This window comes from Tamandua tetradactyla, chromosome 7, assembly GCF_023851605.1.
Source record: "Tamandua tetradactyla isolate mTamTet1 chromosome 7, mTamTet1.pri, whole genome shotgun sequence".
NCBI lineage: Eukaryota > Metazoa > Chordata > Mammalia > Pilosa > Myrmecophagidae > Tamandua > Tamandua tetradactyla.
Window position 1 is genome coordinate 61,387,450 of NC_135333.1, and position 26,348 is coordinate 61,413,797.

The following is a 26,348-nucleotide window of genomic DNA, read 5'->3' on the forward strand; positions in this document are numbered from 1 at the left end:
GGGCAAGAATTCTTTGCACCTTTCAAATTATGATTCCATGTTCCTCCAATGGGTGAGGCCAAGCAACTGGATTACCCACTTGCCTTAATTAGCATAAAGGGACAGGATGAGAGTGTGGACCCAGTGTGAGGATCTGGGAGAGTCGGTGGGGGCCTGGAGAGCTGGGGAGAAGCCAAATGCAAGGAGATGGGCCTGGAAGCCATTTAGGAGTGATGTGGGCCAACCAACTGGATTACCCACTTGCAATAAGGGTACTCCAACTTGCCAGTACACATGGTATGGGTGGTGGTGGTGTTTGCTTTATTTTATATTCTTTTATAATATAAAATCTGTATTATGTCAATTTTTCCACAATGAGCATATCACTCAGTCAACACTTTTATTAAGCTCTTACTGTATGCCAAGTATCAAAGCATATATTACTTTCATTATCTAAAATAGTAAACGCTAGAGGGAGAGTGTAATTACAGCAGGAAAAGGGGTTAGATCAACAGTGCCCCAGGGTTTAAAAACTGCTCTACTCCAGAGTTAAGACGAGGCGCTTCTTTTTGCCAAGGGGCGAGGAGACCTAAGGAAGCATCAGGACTTCTTACGAGATGCAGCAGGTCCTTGGCAGCAGCAACACCTGGTTGAATGACGGCTGACACTCCTGGAGTGCTACCTGGGTACAGGACACCCCCCTGGGAGTTTCACGCATACATCTCATCACTCCATAAAAGATCCCTATGAGGTAGGAATTACTGCTATCCCATTTTAGAGACAAGGAACCCGAGATCCAGGAATACAACTTGATTACAGTCACTCAAGGATCCATTCCAGTCCGTGTGGACTGTCTCCAGCTGCTCAATCAGGAAGCTCTCCGGCACATGTGGCTTGTGAGACCCAAGCCTGGGCTGGAATGCTAACTCTGCAGTATCCTCCAAGCTAACGCACTCTTGGGCCATTATTTTCCTGCATAATCTGGAGCAGATCGACTCTTACAGTCCTTACCTGGAAGTACTTCTTAGGTAGGGTCAGGGCGAAATAGGGCCAGCCCCTTCCCTTATTTATTTGGAAAAAGAGAACACCAAATGCTATAGAATTAGAAGCCCCCATTGTTCTGTGAGTGCAACTTTTTATACCTGATCCCCTATTTAATTTTCAAAGATAAGCAGAAAATAAGTAAAATTCCTTGCATTCTGATATCCCAGCTCAAACTGCTGAGTGGTGGTTGAACGCCTTTCAAAACCTACACACCACTGAGAACCTTCCTAAGCAGAGAAGCTAGTTTAGGATCAAAATCACAAGCAGCACTCTATCAAATGATGTCTAGCTCAACCTCTAAACTATAATTATCCCTCCTTTTCATTGTTTTTGAATAGGATCTAGACTGTAGGCAGAAAAAGTCATGGAAATGCATATCACGGTCAGAAGCTCACAAGGAGGGAGCGAGCATGCTTGCACCAGACTCGTGACAGGTCTTTGGACAGGAATTGACTATCTGCCCCCTCCCCCTGTCCTGTGCTGCCTCTACTACACTCTGTTTAGGAGAGAGGCCAGAGAGGTGGGAACGTCACAGCTTGGAGGGCATCTGTTCATGGAGCAGCTCTTCTGGGTGCAGCAGAGCTTATTGCCATGGCTTAGAATAATACAAAATAAAGGCATGTCTCTAATAGACTCACTCTTGGCTTTCAGCAAACAGCAGGCACACTTAGAGCAGCAGAATTCCCAGCACTTACAGTGGACAGAAGCCAGTGTGAGGTTGCAGGCTCTGTATAAGAGGGGAGGGGATATCTGGGATGGGGAAAAGGGAGTGGCATAAGAAAGAAGGGATCAAGAAGGCCTGGAGAACTGTATGATTCCATTGATATGAAATGTCCAGAATAAGCAAAATTACAGAGATAGAAAGTAGATTAGTGGTTACTGGGGACTGGGGGCAATAGGGAGTTGTGTGTGGGAGGTGATGGCTAAGGTATACAGGATTTCTTTTGGGGGAAATTACAGTGTTCTAAAATTGATTCTGGTGATGGTTGCACAACTCTGTGAATATACTAAAGAGCCACTGAACTGTATACTTGAAATGGGTAAATTATATGATATATGAATTATACAGCAAGGCCATAAAAAAAAAAAGGAGATAAGGGGACATGGTAACCATGCCTACTGAGGCTATTTATCATTATGGTCTCAAGGCTCAAATTCAAGAAATGGAATCAAAATGGAAAAAAAAAAGGAAAGTGAGTTTCAGGACACTAGGACTGCGGTGTTTTGGCCATTTTGCTGCCAGGCAGAGAGCCCTGGCTCCAGTCAGGGAAGAGTTCACTGTGGTATTTCATTCTCTGGACTCTTAATAAGTGCTTCCTGACAGCTGGGGAAACGCCAGGGAAAGTCCTGGAAGCATCTGGACTCAACGACTCCACCTTCAGGACCACAGAGAAGTGAGATGGAGCCTGCAAGGCTGGTGGCTGGGAGGGCTCAGTTACTTCTCTTTGTCCTCTGGGCCTTTGCTTCTGCTGGGTTGAGTATGAATATACCCCAAACAGCATCTGGGGATGGCAGTCTTGGTGGCTGTGCTGCTGCTCAGCAGAGTCTCACTCTAAGAAAGAGCTCGACAAATTCGGACTTCCTGATCTACAGTAATATGTGACACAAGAGAACCACTAGAAATTCTTATCAGAGTTAACAAACTTATTCTTTCATGGACAATCTCTTTTATATGTACATGCATGTGTGCACGTACAGGCACACACGCACCTCTGTTACATTTGGTTTGTCTCATTTTTCAGAATCCTCTCCTCCTCGCTGAAGCCTGGAGCTATAGCTAAGGGCTCAAAAACAGGCATCGGAGGACCACTCTAACTCAGGGTCACACAGCATCCCAGTCTGCCCTTGGGGACCCCAGAGAGATGGAGCCTTCAGCCTCCCTTAAGGAGGCATTTCAGGAAAAATTCTTTCAAACACTGAATTTCTTCTCAAATGCTCTTTGAATCTTAGGCCTTCAAGTTCACAGTGGAACACCTTCCCAGATTTCCCCTGCCCGCCCACTCCCTCCTGCCCCCACCCTCACTCCAAAATGCTGCAAAATGTGAGCTCAGAATTTCAGATTTTTCTTGCTGCTGAATGCTGCTAGGGTCTCCTTATTTCCACCCTGTCTCTTTCCAAAAATGAGCTACTTTAGTCTGCCTCACTGCAGTTCACAGCCATGGCAGCAAAAGGATGATATCCCTGTTTCCAGCCTGACCCATAGGCCCTCCCCACTGGGCTCTGCCTGCCTCTCCTCCCTCCACTCACCTCCAGCCCCTCCCCACGTACTGTGTCCTTCTCCAGCCACAGTCCCCTGACCCAGGGACTTCCCTAGACTAGGTACCTTGTGTGCATTTTCCTGGTCCCTCTCCTAGCCTCTGTATCTTCACTTTTTTTTTTGGAAAATGTATGATGGACTGGGAATTGAACCCAGGTCTCTCACATGGCAGGCAGGAATTCTACCACTGAACAACTCTTGCACTCCCTGAGCCTCTGTATCTGATGCTCAACTGTTTGCTAGTCTGTCTCTCTCACTGAAATGATAAGCTGAGTGGCAGGGACCATGCCATGTGTGATTTATCTTTGTGTCCTGGAGGCCTGGTACATAGTAGGTGCAAAATAAATGCCAAATCAATAAATGAATGAATGAATGACAAAGACTCAAGCACACTTTTTCACTCACATCTGGGAATGGGCTGTGGATTCTTATGGGGTCAGAAAGGGACCAGGTGGTCATATAAAGGAAGGTGAAGGGGAGGTCCGAAGGCGGAACCAGGAAATTCACTCACAAACACACAAACATATATATACATACATACATATATGCACACTCTTCTCTCTCCTCGCTAGGATTCCTGCTTCTCTGACTCCGTGCAGTCCCAGCCAGAGTTCCTCTGAAGCTCTTGGAAGAAAAGCTGTTGCTGGAGGCTTCTCAAGTTCTCCAGGTCCTCAGAAGAGAGCTGCCCGGCTGGCTTTCCCAGGTCCTCCTCTCCTTCTTCCTCCTCGTTCATCTCTGTCAGTCCATCTGGGGGCTGAGGGGAGCTTCTGGAGATATAGCCCTGGTCAGACTGTACCGACTGCCTCTGTTCCTCCTCGCAGGGCGTGTAGGGGTCTTTGAGGACCACCGGGGGCCCCTCCCATCCCTCCTGGGTCTGGCAGCCCAGACTCTGCTGGAAGAGTGAAAGCATTAAGCCTTCCAGCTGCTCCCGCACGTCATCCAGCAAGATGTCGGGCGAGGTCATCGGCGTGCTGCAGAGAGGCGAGTCCTCTGAGTCCTCCACGGGGAGGAACAGGACGCTGTTCCTCACAGCTCCGCGGGCCTCCAGCAGCGGGACAGCCTCGCCCTCTGTGGTCACCGCGAGCCGGCTGGCGGCGCCGCTGCCTTTGGCCGGAGGGAGGGGTTCCACTGCTTGAGCCGAAGGGCCCCTCTCCACCGGGAGCACCACGGTTTGCAGGGTCTGGGCTGCCAGCTCGCCCTGGAGCTGACGCTCAGGTTCCAGCCTCGAGGCTCCTCTTTCCTCCTCGCTGACAAGCGGTTCCACCACCTGGCTGCCCTCGAGGCCGGGTTCCCGCACCAGGGGCTTCTGTCTGACGATGCCGCCCCCTGCCGGCAGCAACGGCTCTTCGAACACCTCCTCGTCCAGGGACGGCAGATCCTGGTCATCTGCTGAAGCGAAGTTCTCGCGCTCGAACCAGTCCGGGCACTGAACTTGCCACTCCTGGAACCTCTCCACGGCCTCCTTGAGCTGCCAGCCACTGGGGCTCTGCAGGTAGTTTTCATCCGTGAGCTCCCCAACGCGGTGCATCCGGCCAGGCTCAAACATCTCCAGGTCCTGAATGCGGAAGTAGACCTCCTCGAACCTGTCCATGAGCGAGTACCTGGGGGTGATGTTGAAGAGGTCGGGGACATCGTCCTCGTGGCTGATGCCGCTGAAGTAGCAGACGATGTAGGTGCCGAAGCAGGCGGGCTTCTTGAAGTCGGGGAGGATCATGTTCATGGCCGCGGTGAAGAGGTCCCCTGCGGGCTGCTGGCGGTCGCACCGCAACTGGATGGCCGGCTCCTCCCAGCCCAGGATGGCCTGCCACTTGGCCCTGGTGCCCCGGGAGCACAGGATGATGATCTTGGAGTTGCTCTCGACCATTTCCTGCTTCTGACGGCCCACCCAGGTCATGGCCCCCACCTCTGAGATGGCTTGTTCCTCCAGCAGGTCCAGGGCCACCTCGGTGCCGCAGACGGTGAGCAGGAACTGTGCGAACTTCAGGACCACGGCCACGTAGAGGGGGTGGTCGGCTGAGTAGACGATCCAGACTTTTCGTGGCTTCAGGGGTGGGGGTGCCAGCTCAGCCATGGGCAGGGCATCTGGAGAGAGACCAGGGAAGCCGAGGCCACAGGCTCAGCAGTGGTTCTGAGCCTCCCTTCTCTCTGCAGGCTGAGGGCGGGCACTGCCAGCCCGCCTGGACAAGGGGGCCGGGGGGGTGGGGGGCTCCCTGGACCAAGAAGTGAGGCAGGCCTTTTGCAAGAAGCCACACATTCTTGCTTCACTTTTTTTAGCTGCTGAAAAATTGCAGTCTGGTACCTTCTGGGAAAAGGAATCTCTCTCTCTCCCCACCCCCCATCTCTCATTCCTACCTGGCCTTTAGCCTACATTTTAATTAAGAAAAAAAAAAGACATGAAGGCACATCTATGGAATATCTATATCTGCTATATGAAGGAACCCTTTTTCCTTTCCTTGTCCAGATGATTAAAAAAACAAATTAGCCTAGATCTGGCTATTTGAGACAAGCTGGCCAAGACCTGTCAAGACTCCAAAATCTCTGCTGGGGGTGTCAGAGGAGGCTCCTCTACAGGTGAACTCTCCTGCAAGGATATAGGAGGTGAACCCCTGAAGGTGACTCACCCATTTCTTCCAAGAGAGCCTACCACCCTTCCCTTAAAAATAAAAACGTTCCCAAACAGCTCCCTGCTCCCAAGCCAAGGAGATCCTTACTCGAGTATTTGGAGTCACTGTCATATTTTTCACGATGAGACCCTGAAAGGAAAAGAAATCATTGGAATGGCTCTTTTAAATGAGAAATAGGGACCCAGCTCATGGGGGTGGAGGTGGTGTGATGGGAGCACTCTCCAACCCCCGACAAGGGCCAATGCCAAGGAGGACGGTGGCAGCTCCCGAGGCTGTGGTTACTGGGCACTTTAGAACTTTGCAAGGAGACTGCTGTGCTGCGTAGTGATCAAGGACCTGAGTGCGAATTCTGGTTCTGCCACTCCTAGTTCTGTTACTGAGATCTCTGAAACTCAGTTTCTTTCTCTGTAAAATGGGTCTGTGAGGGATTAAGTGAGATCACCTAGAGGCACTGCGCATGTTCAATCGGTTGGTGTCACAGTGACCATTCTGGAGCCCTGACCCCGCGGGGACCTGCTGGGACGGTGATGGGGGCTCCATGCTGGTCCCTCATTTCAGGGCTGGCTCCCCGCCTCTCCCAGTTTGGCCGCCCCTGAGAAGACTTTCCACTTCAGGGAAAACCACTTCTTCAGAAGGGCCCTAGTAGCAGGCAGAAATCTTACAATATTATCTCCAGAACCCACAGGGCCCATTTACGACATTTCCTCCTAGTATTTTTTTGTGGTGAAGAAGGGAAACCCACGTCCTTAATTAAGCAATCACTCGCCTGGGAGATGTTATAAACAAAGACTGCAGAGTACATGTTAACTCTTCAGTGACACACACAAAATCTGCCACTGACCCAGGAAGATATTTAGAACCTTACTTTCAATCCCCAGCCCTTGAGCCTTTTCCAAGAATTGTCAAAAGACAGTCAAATAATGACTGAGGTTTCTTTCTTGTCCTCTCATTCACCTGTGGTTGGGGGGGAACTTCAGGCAACGGTCAGAAGTGCAACAGTAAAAATAAAATGAAAAGCCCCCCCTGATGCCAATGGAGAGCTCTACAGTTTATAAAGCACTGGCAGAGACATTATCTTATAAAACCTTCCCAACATTCCTCTGGAGAAGGGCCAGACTTAGGTCTTCTCAGGCCTGCTTTGGTGTTCTTTCCTCAACACAATAATCAATTAACCAGCTGCTTAATATCCAGTCCTGATGAGCCTGCCATTTGGTAAGGGTGGAGGCTGAATCTCAAGTAATGGCAGAAACAGCCCTGGGTCACAGAATGGGGGGTGGGGGCAGGGAAGGGCTGTCCCTCTAATCTGAAGACCCACTCTCTCCCCTGCTTGGAACTCAGCCAGTGGACAGCTGTAGGATGGAGAGAGAAGGGGTACTGATTCATCATCACCAACAAGCACCTTCCTTGGGTAGCTCATTTAATCCTCACCACCGCCCTGAGAGGGGGTATGACTATCACATTTTGCAGAAAAGAAAACTGACTGTAAGGTTTGTTAAGTCCCTTGCCTACGATTGCAAACCTGGTGAGGTGGAGTGGGATCCACTCCCAGAGGCTCACAGACCACAGGTTGAGCCTGTTGTCTCTCTTCTTCCTGATCTCAGATGTATGAGTCTGGGGGCTTCAGGCTGGGATTGATCAGGTTGTTCCTTTCCCAAAATTCCACCCTACCTCCTTCAAATCTGTTTCTAATAATATTAATTTTACTAACAATAAATATACCTGCGGCCATCACATATTGAGCAAACACTACATGCCAGGGTCTGTGCTAAGAACTCATATGCATTACTGTGTTTAATCCTTACGTGGTGTGGGGATCCTTACAATCATTATAACCTTCACTTTACAAAAGAGAAACCTGAGGCTCAGAGAAGTGAGTAATTTGCCAGGTAGTAGGTCTGCCTGCTTCGGGGGTCAGAGTTTGAGGTCTGGTGTGAGGGAGGCAGTGTCTATGCTTAATTAGAATCTGGGGTGGGGGGCTGGGACCAGAGAAGGGCTTGCTATGAGGCTGGAGCAGGAGGAGGGGAGTGGGGACCCAGGCCCCTTACCAGGCAGCCTCCGAGTCATGCAGATGATGGACAGAATGACGGCGCCCACCAGCAGGACGGCGATGGCGGTGATGAATCCGTACACCCACAGGGGCACGTGGTCTGTGGTGAGCCGGACAGCATGAGCACCGTGGCAGAGGCGGCCCCAAGCCCGCTGGCCCCATCCCACACCATGCTGATCATCTCACCAACCCTGGCCAGGCCTCTCGGGTCAGCCTGGCCTGCCCAGTTCCATACAGGGCTCAGTGGGGACTGCCCACGTGGGTCCTGCAGGGCGGAGGGGAGGAGGGTTGCGCTTACCTATGATGGGAACTGCAAGGAGAACAAAGGGAGAACAATTTTCTTGATTACTGGAAGCGATCACAAAGACCATCACTGACATTCTCTGAGGGCCGGCTGTTGACCCAGACTCGGCCTCAGGCACTTGAGATGTGGGTTACATTAAATGGAATCTCCTACATGAAACCCCTATAGCCATGGATTTAAGAAGGGGGCACCCTGCCTTCCATTTTGGAGGCAAGTGCAATGGTGGGTGGCTGCCCAGGAAAGGAGAAGGGGCTGCTGAGTCTCACCGGTTCTGGTCTGAACCTGGAGCTCGGCTACTTCCTTGGCGCATGACCTTGGGCAAGATTTTTAACATCTCTGCCTTAGTTTCCCCGTCTACAAAACTGGGTGAGTGGGGGGAGCGTCTCCATTTAGGATTGCTGTGACTCAATTTGTGAGGATTGAAAATGGGGCACCCAGTTAAAAGCACTTTGTTTAGTACATGGTACATACTAGGCACTCAATATATTTTGTAGCTATTTAATTATCACTATAACTCTATGACACTTGCAACCCTCATTTTTCAGCCGCAAAAGAAATTGCGAGTCAGAAAGGATAAATACTCTGCCCACGGTTGCCCAGCCAACGAAAGGCAGATTCCAACTCAGGGCAGTGTGGCTCTAAAGCCCCACATTATAACTCAGACCTGAATGACTCCAAGTGAAATTAAACTCTCCCTATCCCCAGCATGCCTCAGGGTAGCTACATCCCTCCTACCTGGAATATCTGGGATTTCCGGGCAGGGGACGGTCACGGAGTGTCGGAGACAGTCATTCAGGCAGCTGCTGAAGAAAGGCTGGATCTATGGGAGCAGAGAAAGGAGAGCAGAGAGATGCCGAGAGGCTGGGGAGACATGGGGCTCCCCCGTCTGAGGTACAGTTGCCGGCAGAGGCCACCTGAGGGTAAGGGACCCTGGCTGGCTACTCCAGACCTGGTGGGCCAGGTCATTCATCAACAGAAGGGCCAGAGGACCCTTGCCCAGTGACGCTAAGAACAGGGCTGGAGAAAGGCAGCAATGGCACCTGGCCAGGATGGTAGCAGCCCTAGAGGGCTAGGAGAGGGCACAAGGCCGTGAGCGGTGCTTCCCTGCCTTGTCCATAGGAATGCTCACCTGCCCGTACACCCCGACACCGGCTAATGCCACCTGCCCACCCCTTCCCCATGTGACCTGCTCACACCACCCCCAGGCCATGCCACCTGCCCAGGCCCACAAGATGACCCCCCATGCCAGCTCACAATACCTGCCCACCTCTCCCCGGTGCCACCAGCCTGCATCCCCCACACTGGCCCAGACTTCCCACCCTGTGCCCGCTCATGCCACCAGCCCACGCCCCAATACACCACCTGCCCACGCCCCACGTTGGCCTATGTCTGCCCCCATGTCCTCCCACACTCCCTACTCATGCCCCTCAACCCCCAGGCCACTTGCCCACGGTCCCCTCCCCAGCCCATGCTGGCCCACATCACACTCACCCACCTGCACTCGATGGTGGCAGCACCAAGAAAAGCTCTGAGGGGTGAACGTGATGTTCCACCGCTGGTGGAAATCCTCCTGTCGGGGCTGGTGGGGAGAGGATGGGCCAGGGGAGTTGGTTAAGGACCTGCTCCAGATCTGCTGCGGGGGGTGCTGCTGAGGACACTGCCCACTGCTGCTGAGGACACTGCCCACTGCTGCTGAGCACACTGCCCACTGCTGCCAAGGACACTGCCCGCTGCTGCTGAGGACACTGCCCACTGCTGCTGAGGGCAATGCCCACTGCTGCTGAGGGCAATGCCCACCGTTGCTGAGCACACTGCCCACCACTGCTGAGGACACTGCACTGCTGCTGAGCACACTGCTCACTGCTGCTGAGCACGCTGCCCACTGCTGCTGAGTCCCCACTTGATGAGGGCTATTCAGAGGGAATATGCCTCTCAAATCTGTTCCAGGAGAAACTACAGTTTTCCAGGCAACTGGTTGGTTGTTAATGCACAAGCATGTGTAATAACTGCTATTTCCCTCTTTGCTTTGGCTGCTGCGCTCTCACCTCGCAGCCATACAGAACCACATGACAAGCATTTTCTGCACTAACTGCATCCCTGGCTTCATCTTATTTCTTTATCTTTATTTTCCCTTTGTCTTGGGTTTCCACATTTCTCTTTTTATCCTTAAATCCTTTTTGGAATAAAGTGAAATAAACAAAGCAAAACAAAAAGAGAACAGAGGAGAATGCAGAGATAGGAAGAAAACAAGGGCTGGGGTACAGCTAAAAGTGGAGGAGGTATCAGCGAAAAGATCAAAAGTTAAGAAAAAGGACTAAGCAGCCCTGGGTACTTATTAACTTAGCACAGTACTGAGCTCTGTACTAACAAGGCCCAGGAGAGCATACAGTCAAGGCCTGGAGAGGTGGTTTGGAGCTATGTTAGAGGGATTAAAAAAGTGGCAGAAAGTTACCGCCGGTACGTGTTCTATTTGCTCGAAGCAGCTTTGGTTCTCCATGTGCGGGAAACTGTTCAGCAGGATCTGATAGTGGGCTGACTCGTTCCACAGGGTAAAGCTCACCAGCAGCTGGTGGTACTCCAGGGTCTCTACTGTGATGTTGGGATCCCACAGGCTACCTGCCGAGGGTACAGACACAGGTGTGTGGGGGGGCGGTGAGGGGAAGGAGAGAGAGAGAGAGTGCGTGCGTGTGTGTGTGTGTGTGTGGCTGCACTCTCCAGTACAGTGCTACCCACTCCCTGGGCAGGGCTGGCCCCCAGCCGCAGTTACCTGAGCTCACACATGGCGTGACCATCCTCATCCTGGGGTCCTCACAGTCTGCCAGCCAAAAAGGAAAAGATGAACCATTAGGCTCCTATTTCGGTCTCAACATCAGGAAAAACAAACTTTTTCCTTCTGGGGAGGCCTGTTCAAAGGTGGCTCCTTCGAACCAAGCCCCAGGGTGGAACTGCTGCCAGTGGCCAGAGGCCCCATCATTCTCTCTAGGCTGAGCCCTGACAGGCCTGCCTCACTCCTCCACTCTCAGGGGCCTTCCAGATTCAAGTGCAATCATCCAGAGCTTGCTGTGGAGGAAAGAATCTTGGCCCACTGCAGTCCCTGCTTTCTCCACCTGCAGCTTCCTCTCCCGTGGGCTGCCCCTGCCCTTTTCCAGGGCTGGGTCCCTCCATAGCAGTGTTTCTCTGACATTCATGGGTAGCATTGTCTACTGTAGGTTCTGACCCAGTAGTTCTGGGCAGGTCCTGAGAATGAGCACACTTAGCAAGTCTCAGGTGATCTGTGGCTGCTACTCATCCGGGGACCACACGTTGAGCATCATTGCTCCATAATTATCTTCTTGTTCCCCCTTCCCCAATGTCCTGGGCTGTAATGCTAATTCAAGAAAACCCACGACAGGTGTGAAATGCTGTGGAGTGACAGGGATGGAGGCAGCCTACTTTAAGAACATGGGAGGGGCTTTAATTTCCTTGACTGCTCAAGCAAATACCATGCATTGGGAATTAACTGGCTCACGGTTTTGAGGCTAGAAGTCCAAATCAATGCCTCGTCAAAGCGATGCATTCTTCCTGAAGCCTGGCGTTCTGGGGCTGCCAGTGGTCCTCGGTCCTGGGCTCCTCTGTCATGTGTCAATGCACATGGCGACCTCTCCCTCCCCTCCCAGGTTCTGCTGACTTTCAGCTCCTGGCTGCTCCCTCTGTAGCTTTCTCTCTCTGTACCTGAACATCATTCTCTTATCAAGGATTCCAGGACCAGGATTAAAACCCATCCTGAGCGAGGAGGACACACTTCAACTGAAGTCACCTCATTGAAAGGTTCAACTTACAATGGGTTCACACCCACAGGAGTGCACTGAGTTTAAGAACATATTTTTCTGGACTACATACAGCTCTAAACCACCACAGGAGGGAACTGGGGAGACTCACTTATTCAACCAAGACTTACTGAGCACCTAATATGTGTGCGCCAGGCACTGCTGTAGGCACTAAGATCTGGTGGTGAACAGGACAAAGTCCTGCCCTCCAGACACTGAGCTCCAGGAGGGGAGACCAACAAAAGTCGAACACACAGCACAGGACACTCGCTGGGGAGTGATGACCGACTTGAGTGTGTGAGTGTGTGTGTGGGGGCAGTGTGGGGTGGGGGGATGGGAATGCTCCAGGGACTGAGCTCATCCCCATCCTCTAAAAGCATTTCCTGAGATCTCTGTAGACAAGGCAATTTGCTAGGTTCTGGGAGCCTGGGGTTTCAGAGGTGGCCAGCTTTGAACAATGGGGACTACTGTAGAGCATGGGGCAAAGTGAGATTCTGGGGACAGAGAAGAAATGTGCACACACATCCAACGGTGTTTTAGAAGATAACCTGGCAGGACGGATTAGAGGGGAAGGGAGAGGGTGTCATGCACAGGGCAGGCATTAGGCAAGGCAGGTAGGACGTGGGGGACAAGTCAAGGGTGAAGGAATAGAGGCTGGAACTGCTGGGAGCAGGGTTAGGACTCTCCCAAGAGTGGTCTGTCTTCTGATACGCTCCGTGCAGGAAGCATGTTCTCTGGACAGAAGGGGGAACCCTGAGACCCATAAACTCATGGGGCCTTGGGTCAGTATCCACCAACAGAGAACAGGCGCTGCCTCGAGGACGAATTCCATGTTCCTGGCCTGCGTGTGTCCTATGGGCGCTGTGTGCTGCCAGCTTGCAGGGGCCGCCATCGTCTTGGGAGGAAGCTCTTACCAGGCACGAAGAAGTCCCGGGACTGGTGGTTCGGGTCCCCATCGGGGATGGGCTTGGGCAGGTGGTGAACCGTCACCTCATATTTCTGGCCAGGTTCCACCACAAAGTGGCTGAAGGTGAAACGCCACTGGAGAGAAGGGAGGGAGGGGAGGCTGGAAGGTCATGCATCTCTCACTTATCCCCAAGGAATCCTGCCCCTGTCTGCACCACCCACTCCAACCCCAATATTCAGTTAAAATACGACTGACTTGAGGACATTATCTTGAGAGAAATAAGTCAGACACCAAAGGACAAAGCCCGATCTTTGAGCTTATGAGCTAGTTACAGCAAGTAAACTCAGAGAGTTAACATCTAGAATACAGGTTACCAGGAGGCAGGAGGAGGGTAGAGAATGGGGAGTAGTTGTCTCATATGTGCAGACTGTTTATCGAGGTTGAATTTAAATGTTTGGAAATGGATAGAGGTGATGGTAACACATAACGGCGAGTGTAATTAACAGCACTGAATGATGTGGGTGATTGTGGCTGAAAGGGGAAGTTGAGAGTCGTGTATGTCACTAGAAGAAAATATAGAAGACAAAACATGGGACTGAATAATACAATGGACCCGGCAGTGGATGATGACTGTGATTAACTGTACAAATGCAGAAATGTTTTTCGTGAACTAGAACAAATGTACATCACTATTACAAGGAGTTAATAATAGAAGGGCATATGGGAAAAAATGTCTTATTGCAAACCATGGACTATAGTTATCAGCAATATTTTAAAATTCTTTCATCAAAAGAAACAAATGTACCACACCAATGCTAAGGATCAATAACAGGGGGTCTAAGGGGTACGGAATGTTATGGGTTTTTTTTGAGTAACAAAAATGTTCCAAAATCGATTGCAGTGATGAATATACATCTATATGATGATACTGTGAACCACTGATTGTACACTGAATGGTTTGTATACAAAACACTGGATTGTACAGTGTATAAATATATCTCAATAGAACTGCTAAAAAAAAAAGTGAATGGAAAAATAACCAAAAAAAGACTAAAACAACAACCTCAACAAGATCCAAAGTCAGAGGCATCAGTAATCTTTGTTTCCACCAGTCTCTCTGCTTATTAATATTTTTTATTGTGAAATATAACACATATACAAAAAAGCAATAAATTTCAAAGCACACTGCAACAAATAGTTATAAAACAGATTTCAGAGTTTGATTTGGGTTGCAGTTCCACAATTTTAGGTTTTTCCTTCTAGTTGCTCCAAGACACTGGAGACTCGAAGAAATGTCAATGCAATGATTGATTTTCAGCTTATTTTTAAAAAGCTAGATGTGGCCTCATCAGGAGACAGCAGTGTCATATGCCAGAGAATTTCGGTCCTCTCAAACCAGAAGGATGGGTCTATGGGATCTGCAGCCAGAGGACCTTGGGGCTATTGGGAGAACTGGCACATAAGAGGCAGTTAAAAACTATTTGTTAAATGACTCTTCCTCCTTAAATGGGAAAGCCAGAGATCTCCTGAGAAGGTTCTGGAGCCAAAAGCTCAGAGGGGGCGGGGCTAGGAAGGTCCCCACTTGCCTTGGGGCTGCAGGCACCCTCCTGGCAGAGAGACAGAACTTTTACTATTTTTCGCTAGACTCTGCTGATCGCAGATGCTGATTTCAGTGCTCATTTAATTACCCTGGAGGAAGGGAGGGGGTCCTTTGCTTCTGGGTGGATTTGGCACAGGGTCCTCGCGCCATCAACAAAGCAGTGTCTAGTTTGGGGGCCCTGATGAAACTGGGGAGAAGGCGTCTGCTTTGTCTCAACTGTCTGTGTCTGTGGGCCACTTAGCAGCTCTCTAACTTCAGCGTGCATCAGAATCTCCTGGAAAATTCATTAAACGCTACTTGCTGGGCCCTAAACCCCTGAGTTTTTGATTCAGCAGGTCTGGGGTGGGGAATGGGGACTCTAGAATTTGCATTCCCAGTGAGTTCCCAGGTGATACTGATACAACCTGGGACGGCAGTTTGAGAACCACCGTTTTAAACAGACCCAAAGAGAATCGACATTTTGCCATCCAGCTGGGAGCAGCAAAATGAGCCTCATTTGCTTGGGCCTCACCCACAGCAGATCTTGGGTGAGGGTAAAATTCTTCCTTCCTGAGGGTGGGCCTCAGATTAATCCAACTTCTTCTAAGAGTGAATAGTTAGGAAGGGTTAGAAGAAAAAGCAGGGGTGGGAGGTGGGGGGCGGCCAGGGCAGTTTTTAATAACACACTCTGTCTCTCAATATTGCTCACAGCAGATATGCCCTCCCTGCAGAGGCAGAGCTTTTGAGTTTCTCAGACTATCCCAGCACCTTCCCATCTTGACCACTCTAAATTAGGGCCTGAGTCTGGGGACAGTGTGCCTGTACTGGTGTCACAGGAGGACTGCAAGCCACTCAGGAGCTGGGGTCTTACCCGCTTGTGATGATGCTCCAGCGTGGAGAGAAACACAAACTTGACACACAAAGCCTCATTCGTGCTCAGCTGCAGGACAGACAACTCTGCGCCCTCCAGGAAGAGGATGCTGGCTGAAAGTCAGAGGGAGGCGAGGAGACACACAGAGGGAGGTGAGGGAACAACCGCTGTGTGGGTCACTTCCCTGGCCTGCCAGGATGAGGAACTCTGCCTGTCTTACCCAACTCTCCACTTCCCGTCCCTTTCAGGTCACTCTCGGGTCTCTGTTAGCTTTCTGCCTTACTTCTCAGCTGGACAAGCACAAGCGAAGCTTTCCCTTGCCCTAGAAGCAAAGGCTGTGCATCTTTATGGCTGGAGGTTTGACAGCATGAGCTGGGTGTCAGGGACAGCTGGGTGTCGGGGCCCTGCCACGCCCACCACCCTTGAAGAGGCTGCAGGGGTCAGGGGCCGGCATCCAGGCTGGGGACCGACAAAGAGAACTTCCCCATGCTCTGTTCACAAATCTACCCCCAGTCTCCTCGATTCACTAATGCATTCTCGACCACTGATGAGGTTTGAGGAATGCTGTTGCAAAAAATGCCAGCCCCAGAATAAAGGTCAAAAACAGGCCGGCAAATGTGTGACCATTTTTCCAATATATATTTGGCATTGCAAGTCATCAACTGAACCCCTTCACTGCTTTTTGTTTGTTTTCCAGGCTGATGGAGGTTTTAGGCTGGGGGAAGGCCTTTCATTAAGGATGGTGGGATAAGAAGATATCCCTGTGGGCTAATATCTAAAATATTTAAAAAGTGTTAACTGCATTGAGTGATTGATCCTTTCAACGCTAAATTCTGCCCTTGTTTCTGAGCATGAACGCAGGATTGGGAGCCCCATTCTGAGCCTAACTGGGAGGGGGAGTTGGACAGGAGGCGCCCAGGGCCCACTGACCTGCCCACTCACCATCTGTCTGCAGCGTCCATTCGATGTGAACCACGGGGAGGAGGTCTCCATGCTGGGTGTGGACCAAGCGCAGCTGGACTTGGACATCTTTGGGGGATGAAGGGGTCAGAGATCGAGGGCGGGTCCAGCTGTCATCCAGGCAGTTACCTGGCAACAAGGAAAAAGCAGCAAGCAGAGAATGCAGCTGGGCCCCCGAGATGCCCCAGCAGTGGGGTCCAGAGATTTAGTTTTTAAACAATTCCGGGACCTGCGACCTTCCAGCCTGGGACCCCAGGCCTGCTCTCCATCTCGCTGCCCCTCTCTGTCTCACCGCCCTGCCCCCTTTTGTCACTGCACACTCAGCAGTCTAAAGGAGGGAAGATGAAGCACACAGCTAGGTTTTGAGTTGAAGCAGTGCACGGATGGGGCACAGAAGGTATGCAATGGGTTGGAAAAAGAGCTGCTTTATTTTTATATTTCCAAGGTCCCTAACTAGCGCAGACATTTCAACTATGTGCCTCGTTCTTGAATGAAACTGCACAACAAATCCACACCTTAGATGTCCCTCACTTTACACTGACAAGATGTGGCAAATCAAATTGTATTATAGATACACAAGGGCATCCCCCTGAGAATACTTCCAAAATTGAATAACAGTTCTGTTTCTCACTTTTGTATACTCAATATTCTTGAGACGAAGTTCAGATCCAAGATTCCCAAGCATCACGCTCCCCGCCCCCCACTGATGGTTATAACCCACACCCCAAACCTGAAGGGGAGTGGCAAAGCTTCTGTCAGATGTCAGCACGAGTTTATCACTTTATTAACAAAGCAACAAGAGCAAAAAAGATGACTTACTATTCTCGATCGTGCAGTTTAGCCCCTGTGGAAAAAGAAAGAAGGTAATTAGAGCTGTGAAGGAACTTTAATTCACAAGCAAGGCTTCAGACGCTCTCCCCTGGCTCACTTTCAAGAAAGAAAAAAAAATGTTAGTCCAGAGAGTTCAAGAGCACTAAATTTGGAAAAAAGACTCAGGCATGCCATATATAAAGCACAGCGGATAAGAGTGTGCATGCTGGAGTCAGAGAAGCCAATTAACTCTGGGACCTTGGGCTAGTCCCATACCTTTTGTGAGCCTAATTCCCTCTCCCTGCCCACCTCCTACTTAAAAATATTTTAATTTTATTTTGGTTTTATATATATATATATATATATAAAATTTGCTATTTTAACCATTTTTAAGTGTACAATTTAGTGGCCTTGATTACATCCACAACGCTGTACTGCCGTCACCACCATCCATTACCAAATTTTTTTCATCATACAAAACAGGAACTCTGTACCCATTAAGAAATACTCCCCCTTCCTCCCACCCCTCAGTCCCTGGTATACTTTCCGTGTTTGTGAATTTTCCTGTCCTAGATATCTCATGTAAGTGGAATCATACAATATCTGTCCTTTTGCGCCTGGCTTATTTCACTTAGCATAATGCTTTCAAGGTTCACTCCCGTGACAGCATGTGCAAGAATGAAATGTGAACGGCCCCCTGTTTCGCTTTTGGACCCACATTTGCAGGGAACCACCTCTTCACACTTTTCTTGGCCGCTTAACTGAAGAGAAACGGGCTGAGAAGGGGTACAGTGAATGGAAAAATGGAATTGGCACTTTGTGAGTAACTGCTAGGAGCTTGGGACGTTACTGATAGACGAGATGCTGAGATTGTTCTCTCAGGGCATCTCGTGAAAAGATCCTCATGCTAAACCACGTGGGGCTTCCAATCTTTGGTCTGGATGATACTGCTGGGAGAGGTGGGGGAGGGGGTGAGGACCTAACATCACAGGATCAGTGCAGGGTGACTTACATATAAATCTCACTTAATCCTCTTAACACACTGATGATTAATACTATCCTTAGCCCCATTTTATAGATGAGGAAACTGAAGGGTAGATATTGCATCATATTGCCTCCTGCTCTGGCAACATGTGTTAACTTTCTAACCCAAAGGAGACCTAGAAGGCCAAAATTAGAAGCCTCTATGTATAATTTAACACTGGGCTTAAGTTTGGTCAGCTGACCCCACTGTGGAAAAAACACACACACATCCAAAACCCGGGCATGAGATGTCGCACCACCACTCATCAGGTAAATGACTGTAGGCAAGAGATCTAATACTGTTGAGTCTCATTTATTTTTTTAATCTATAAGATCAGAATAACCACCTTTATAGAGTTAATAATAAAATGATAAATAAAGATTTCAGGCTGGGGGCTGGCTGGTGCCGATGGCAGTGTGTGTGTGTGTGTGTGTGTGTGTGTGTGTGTGCATGCACATATGTGCGTACATTGGGAGCTTTTGCTTTTCAGTTCTAAGATATCTCTATTGCAAAAAATGTCAAGCAATGGGAAAGTGTTCATGTACTAGTTAAGCTCTTAAACAAAATACTCCAGTGCTCTAGCACTGCCAAGCAGACAGCACACTAGAAGCCCCAAAATTATTACGAGGAATTCTACGAACTGCAGTTCCCAGAGAACCATATCCTTGACTGCTAAATGAGACAAACTGTGGCCAGCATCGGGTACATCAGGTTTCCTCTTTAATTACTGGCTCCCCTTCCTTAGGACTTGGCATATAGTAAACACCCAACAGTGGATACTAATATTATAACGGGAACTGCCGCACATTCAGGCTCGGTGTTGGAACAAAGGAAGGCCCTGGGCAGGACTCGGGCCCATCAGTTTCCAGTTGTCTGAACCAGCAAAATGGACCAAACACATCCTGTGAGGCAGCAAGGCAGACGTCGAGGCCCAGAGAAACGCAAGTTTAAGAACAACAGGTGATTTGGTGTATCTGCATAAGTAGGGTGTCAGGTGTTCACACCTGCCCTCGGACTTTCTCCTTGCTCAGGCAACTGCAACTCTATTCTGCCTCTCTTACGAGGGAGCCGTGGAGGCAGAGTGAAGCGGGGGAGGGACCCAAGGTCCACTCACAATGTGGCTAAGTGGTTAATAGCCTTGAGAACCCTCCACCATTGGCCCTATGCATGCCAATTCGCCTGTATTCTACCTCTCTAGGCTCATCAGCCCTGGGAGTCCAGACTGAATTCCTTTCAGTCTCCCGTACAGCTCCTGGTCATTAAATTCCATCCCCTGGCACCAGGGCTGGCGAACCAGCCCTGCCAGATGTTCTTAGATGTCCGATAACAAAATCCACTTAATTGCCTCTGCTTGTGCTAACAAAGGTTGCTCTCTAATTCCTGGATCGTGGGGAGGTTCACTTCCGTGCACCCTCTCATTTCTCCTCACACTTGAATCTCCTAGGACTGTAACACGGAGGACAGTAAATTGGTTTTTCCTTTTGAGATGGACAGCTCTTCTAGAAAAGGCAAGCACACACTGCATTTCGGGAACCTTCCTACTATTTATTGGTAACTACTCAAAAGACATTGCAAGATGATGCCAACAGGATGTTGGAAGAGTTTGGAATGCAGTCAGTTGATTAACAATTGGGAATACTCCTCTAAATCCTGTGATTAATGGTAATAGCTTTGGTATGTCACCATTTTGTACTGTTTTTGGTTTTGGTTTTTGATATTTTCTTTCCATTACTATTTTGTTTATAATTTTTTATTAAAAACAGCATTTTTAAAATACAAATATTGTATGATCTCACTGATTTTAAACAATTAGAATAAGCAAACTCACAGAGTCTGAATCTAGAATATGGGTTAAGTGGGGAAAGGTAGGGAAGGGAATAGGGAGTTAAGGATTAAAATGTACAGGGATCCCATTCTCGCCTGCCAGGCCAGAGACATGGATTCAATTTCCGGTGTCTGCAAAAAAAAAAAGTACAGGGATCCTATTGCAATGATGGAAATGTTTGGGCAATGGATGGCGGTGATGGGAGCACAACATTATGAACATAGTTATAAGCACTGAAATATATATCTGAATGATTAAGAGGGGAAATGCTACATTGTATATATGGGAACAGAATAAAAATGATTTTAAAAAAATCCATGGAACTACGCTACATAGACAGTGAACCCTAAGTTAAACCATGGACTTTAATTAATTGTACAATTGTAAAAATGTGCTGTCATCAATTGTAACAAACGTTCCACACCAATCAAGTTGTTGTTGGTGGGATGGTATCTAGTAATCCTGTGCTTTATGCATGATTGTTCTGTAAACCCACAAGTTCTCTAATAAAGGAAAAGGAAAAAGAAAAAAATATAGTTCTGAACCTTTAAATACCTCTTTGGCATTTATTAACAGAACTTTGTAGGTCTCCTCATTTAATTTACTGATGTAATAAGTTATGTTGGTAGACTTGCTGATAATGGACCAACTTTGCACTCCTGGAATAAATTCTACTTGGTTATGGTCCATTATTCTGTTACTATTCTGCTAAATTAAATTTACTAATTTAGAATTGTTTGCATCTATATTCATAAGTGAAACTGGTATATAGTTTTTTTTGTACAAGATTTATCAAGCTTTGGAATTTTAAGGCTATGCTAGCTTTAAAGAATCGGAAGATTTTCCTCTTTTTCTGTGGTATTGAATGTCCATCAACAGGGAATGGCTGAATAAAGTGAATCTGAATGTCCATCAAAATGGAAACATTTGAATGACTTGCTCTCTACTATAGAATATTATGTAAATATTAAACAGATACACATGTAAATACTAAACATGGATATCTGCTGACCTGGAGTGATGGCCAAGATGTACTGATGAGTGTGCCAGTTTGAAAGTACGTACCCCAGAAGAGCCATGTTTTAATCCTGATCCAATCATGTGGAAGCAGCCCTTTTTTAAATAATCCCTATCCAGCACGGTAGGTTGGAGACTTGATTAGATTATCCCCACAGAGATGTGACATGCCCAATTATGGGTATGATCTTTGATTATGATCACCTATCCCAGGTGGGTCTTTAATCCTTTAAATGAGGAAATCCTTTAAATATTGGAAAAAGCTTTGAAGCCACAGGGCAGACAGAGCCTACAGAAATAACAGAACCTAGGGAAATGACAGACACCTCAGAGCCGACAGAAACTTCATAGCAGAGTTGACACAGATGCAGACACATGAAGAATAGAGACATGGATGTCTGGAGATGCTTGGAGCCCACCAAACGTTGCCATGAGATTGTAAGCAAGCAAGAACCTGTATTATCCAGAGTGGAATTTCTGGGTCATATGGTACTACCATGTCTAATCATTTGAGGAACTGCAGACCCTTTTCCAAAGCAGCTGTATCATTTTATGTTTCCACCAGCAGTGTATGAGGGTTCCAATTTCTCTACATCCTGGCCAATACTTGCCGTTACCTGACCTGTTGATTCTAGCCATTCTAGGTGGGTGCGAAGGGGTATCTCATCATGGTTTTCATTTGCATTTCCCCGACAACTAATGATGTTGAGCATATTTCATGTTAGGAACCTACTGTTTTTTGTTTTAAACATTTAGAGCCATTTCAAGGAAGATCAACATATTTACTTGGTAAAAATTAATTAAAATACAGAATTTTATCTATGATGCTACCCTAACAAATAAAAGGATTGAAAAGTGAGACAGACAAATGAAAACATTAATTTGCTCAGGGAAATGGAGAGTGAACAATTTTTCCTTAGAATATGAATTCTATTAGAATTTATATGGTACTTAATATAACATTTTCAATAATATAATAAAATGGATTCATGGTCTCCTTCGGGTTCTACTAAGATATATCTCGTTCTATTCCCCACCAACAAATCATCCTTAATTTCTTTACCTCAAACTGCCCATTCTCTAAAAACAGCAGGATCAGAATATTATTTACGATCTGCTAACTTGCGAACATAGCATCATGTTAGGCGTCCTGCACAAACCAGAGAGGGAGACTTGTTCATGATGAAGACAGTGGTAATAGCAGTTAATATTTATTGAGCTTTTCTTCTGTGCCAGGCATTGTGCTAAGTACTTTTTTTGGGTATGCTTTACGGTGGGATCACATCTCATTATTTTTCCATATGTGTATCCTGTTATTGCAGCACCATTTGTTGAATTTTGTTTCTTTGCCTTTTTTTGCAGGGGGTGGTGGGTAATGGGTATGGACCGGAAATCAAGCCTGGGTCTCCCGTATGGCAGGCAAGAAGTCTACCACTAAACTATCCATGCACCTCCTATGCTAAGCACTTTATACACATCTCTCATTTAATCTTTACAACAATCCTAGGAGTTAAGTACTGCAGCACAGCGAGGTCAGCTAAATTGCCCACGGTCCCACTGAGCTGATTTCAAGTCCATGCAGCTTTCGCCAAACCCATGTTCTCAATCACTGCTATGTATACTGCCTCTCTGAATAAGATAATGGGCATCTACAACAGGGAGGTCGATTGTTTCCATCTTGAGTAGAGAAAATAGAGTAGGAAGAAGCAGAGTAGAAAAAAGAAAATATTTCATTCTATTCTGCACATTCTCTGGAAGTTCCTGAGTGCCTTTACCAAGGAATGTGGGCTTTAAAGCTGCACATCCCTGGTTCCATCTCAGGCGACTCTGGGCCAATCACCCAACCTCCATAATACAGGTGACTCATGCCAGCTTTGAACATCGGCCTGGCACCAAGCCAAAGGTGAATGATGCACCAGGTCCAATACTTGCATCTATATCACATCATTTACTGCCCCCCACAACCTGGCGAGGTGAGGCTCAGCAACCTTTACAGGTGAGGACACAGGCTCCTAGCAGAGGGGTCTGGACTGAGCCAGGGCTGCAATATGAGCAACAAGGGAAGTTTGATGCCAGGCCTAGGTCTTCTGGCGCTCAGTGGAGGGTCCCCTCCCCTGTACCACATTGCTGGGTGTTATTTGAGGTCACATAGCTTGTTGAAGGAAGGCTGGTTTGATGAGCAATCAGAGTGAAAAGTTGGGTTTGGTGCCCATAGGTGCCAGGCCACTTGGCTGGTTTTACTATCAGCTGCGACCTCAGCCCTGACTGCTCAAGTGCCCACACCACTCAAGAGTGCCTACCACATATAACTTTTTACACCCTGGAGGAGAGACTGGGTTGAAAGCAGCTCTGGCAACCAGAAGATAAAAGGGTTAAGCCAAACAGCCCTTCTAACACAAGACTAAACCGCAAGTGCTCCGGAAATAATGCTTTTGTAACAAAACACGTATCCTGCCTATAAAATTGTGTGAACATTTTACATGGACCCATCCCAAACTGCTATCTTTCCTTCTGGGCTTTCCTCTGGGCTGGCAGCCATGGAGGAACTGACCAACCCACATGACCGCCCAGGAAATGCAGGCTCTGTTGGCTTCTCTACTACAGTGTTCTGTGGGGAAATCAGAGGCAGCTGGGTTTTGAGGTGCTAAACCCAGGAAGCCAGAAACAGTGTGATGCCTGGTTTCAGCTGACTGGGGCTTTTCAAGCAAAGTTAATTACTCATTCATTCATTCATTTGTTCATTCATTTATTTGTTCTTTCCTTCCACAAATACTGACACATCCTGTGCTTGGGGTTTGGTCAGGCAAAAGCCTCTGGGCTGTCTCAGGAGGGTGCTACCGAGGCCTGAATCCAGCTGGGCTTGAACAGCCCTTCTGGAAAGTGGGTGCTCGCCTGCTTTGAAATGGCTCCCCAGCCTTCATTGTGGAGATGAGGGAACAGAGGCTTCAGCAGCTTAAAAAACTGCTGCCTGAGGTCACAGAGATTGGAAGTGGTGATGTGAGGAAACGAATCTAGGTCTTCTGAGGCCAAATTTGTGGAATTTCCTCCCTCACCATATCATTTTGCACAAGACTCTCGTGAGGGGAGTGAAATTGAGGGGTATAGTTTTCTTATTTTTTTTTTAAGAACCAGTTAAATGGAGGAGAAAAGCTGTTTGTGTCTGGGCTGATGAGGCATCTGTGAGCCAGGGGTGTACAGAGTGGGAAGAAGGGAGGACAAGAACAGGAGATTGCATATAACTCTGACCAACAGGCATCTCACTCCAGCCTTCGCTGGAGTCATGCCATACCCGAGTGAAGACCTTCCGGTAGCTTCCCGCTGTGTGATTAAAGTCAAAGCCCTTTTAGCTGGGCTTTCCTGCCATGCCATAATGGAAGCCCTACTTTCCTTTCCAGCTTCTAGTCTCATTTTCCTGTCACACACATCTGGGCCACCCAAGGGCCTTGGCTCTGGTCCTTTCTACTGCCTGCAATGCTCCCTTTAATCTTAGGGCATCCACAACTGGAAGTCATTTTCCTTTTCCCAGGAATTTTGTCCATTCACTGGTTGCACAAAGAGAACTTGCTATGGGGTGTTTTGTATGGCAGATCCCTGTTTTTCAGTCGTGTTCCCCGACTAGGTGATATAAGACAGATGGGTCCTGGGCATCTTTGTTTCTGGTCTCAGTCTTAGGGTAGTACCTTGTTCTTTGCAGCACCAGAGAAATGACCATCAAAAAGTGAACACTGAATCCTGGATGTTAGAGGGTTTAATACAAAGCATGCCGGGAGGACCTGCAGAGCATATGTCTCCCTGCTTTGCCCAATAGTAGGAGTCACCAAGACTTTTCTCATCATTCATATTATAAAATAGTAATAATTATTTCGCCTAAATGATCACTCAACCTCCACCCTATTTTTGTATATCCTCCACAAAATTAGCTAAGGAGAAATATCCTTTTGATTGTTTCACATGCTCTGACTCAGATGCTGGACATTATTTCTTAGGAATCACTGGGGGTAAAGATGGGGGGGAGGGGTGGAGGATGAGAAAACCAGAAAGAAAGCATAGGAAAGTAAGATCTTGGAGGAGAGAAGAGAGTGTTTTGTTTCTTTTTTTTTTTTCTTAAGATGCCCCCAAACAAGGCAGGTGTGCCACTTCCGTCGGGGCAGTGGGGTACGATGTGACACACCCACCGTTATCCCGCAGCGCTAACCCAGTCTAAAGACCACAGCGGTGGTGGGGGAAGGGCGTGTCCTTAAGAACCACACGCCCCATTCTCCGGGCTTCGTCCCTTTGGGGAGGAGGTGTCACCGAGCTGTCCCGACCGCGGGAGGGACCCGAGTCCGCGCTCCGGCCCTCGGGCTCCCTCCTCACAACTTCCCACCAACGCTTACAGCCGTGTCCCGCCGCTCCGGGTCCCTTAGGCCCAGCTCTTCCGCGCGACTCTACCACCGCGCGGTCCGCGGGGAGCACGGCTGCGACCCGACGGGGCCCCCACCTTCCGCGCAGCCGCTCTCTATACCGGCTCCTTTGGCGTCATCCAATAAGGGGAACAACTATAGGGGAAGCTCCCGAGATCCGGATCAGCCGCCCGGGCTGAGCAAGGGGGTGTATAGGGTGCACCGCATGGAGGCCCGTGGGTCTCGTCCTGCCTCCCCCGAGGGACCCCTCCTCACGGCCCCTGTCTGACCCGCCCTGCCCCCTTCTCTGGCCCGGCCCGGGCGCCTGGTTCTCCTTGGGCAAACTCTGAGGCCCAGCGGAGGTGTCACTTCCCGCCTCCAGCCCAGGACCGGCGGTACAGGTTGTGCAACACGCGCCACCGAGATCTTTTTCTCCAAGTCCCTCTTTTCCCGGGTCCACATCGTAACTTCCACCGCTCCGAGAGCCCAGTCCAGGGAGTTCCGACCTCTGCATCCAGCCTCTGACCCCCTCTGAGACCCCAGCGCAGACTTCCTGCTCCCTCAAGCCCGCGGCGCGCAACCGCCGCCCCCCGCCCCGCCTGCGACCCTCTTTCCGCAGCATCCTCCAGTCCCCGCGCCTCCCCACCTGGGGGTCTCACCTGCTGGGAGCAGACCGGCGCCGGGTGGTCCAGGAGTCGCGGGGCGGAGCGACCAGGGACCAGCACGCTCAGGACCAGTAGCAGCCGCCCCAGGGACCTCGGGAAGACTGCGGACCCGCGGCGCCGAGCCCCCATGGCCCCGGCGCGGTCGCGGGGGTGGGGGCGCGCGGCCGGGGGCTGGGGTGCAGCGGGGACACGCCCCGAGGCCCTTCGTGGGGCTGAGTACTCCCAAACTCGGCTCTGCTCAGCTCAG

The 26,348-nt window shown here is 49.1% G+C and overlaps 1 protein-coding gene across 1 annotated transcript; it reads right to left on the reverse strand.

The window, feature by feature from the left end:
- Nucleotides 1-360: 360 nt before the first annotated feature.
- IL17RA (interleukin 17 receptor A) lies at nt 361-26,348 on the reverse strand. The gene is made up of 13 exons (XM_077169588.1): nt 26,096-26,348; nt 17,198-17,222; nt 16,361-16,507; nt 15,419-15,531; nt 12,976-13,102; nt 11,023-11,070; nt 10,708-10,871; nt 9,751-9,834; nt 8,991-9,075; nt 8,250-8,261; nt 7,950-8,051; nt 5,992-6,033; nt 361-5,362 (listed from the first exon to the last, which is right to left on the reverse strand). Exons 1-13 carry the CDS (start codon nt 26,228-26,230, stop codon nt 3,849-3,851), a joined length of 2,598 nt encoding a protein of 865 aa, XP_077025703.1. The 5' UTR covers nt 26,231-26,348; the 3' UTR covers nt 361-3,848.

Bases quoted from the DNA above. Each gene is read 5' to 3' on its own strand.
- IL17RA (XM_077169588.1), bottom strand. From the start codon at position 26,230: ATGGGGGCTCGGCGCCGCGGGTCCGCAGTCTTCCCGAGGTCCCTGGGG. The intron at 10,872-11,022 runs GTAACTGCGGCT...TACCCTCGGCAG, and splicing joins CACGCCATGTGTGAGCTCAG to GTAGCCTGTGGGATCCCAAC. The intron at 6,034-7,949 runs GTAAGGGGCCTG...TTTTCCTTTCAG, and splicing joins CATGACTCGGAGGCTGCCTG to GGTCTCATCGTGAAAAATAT.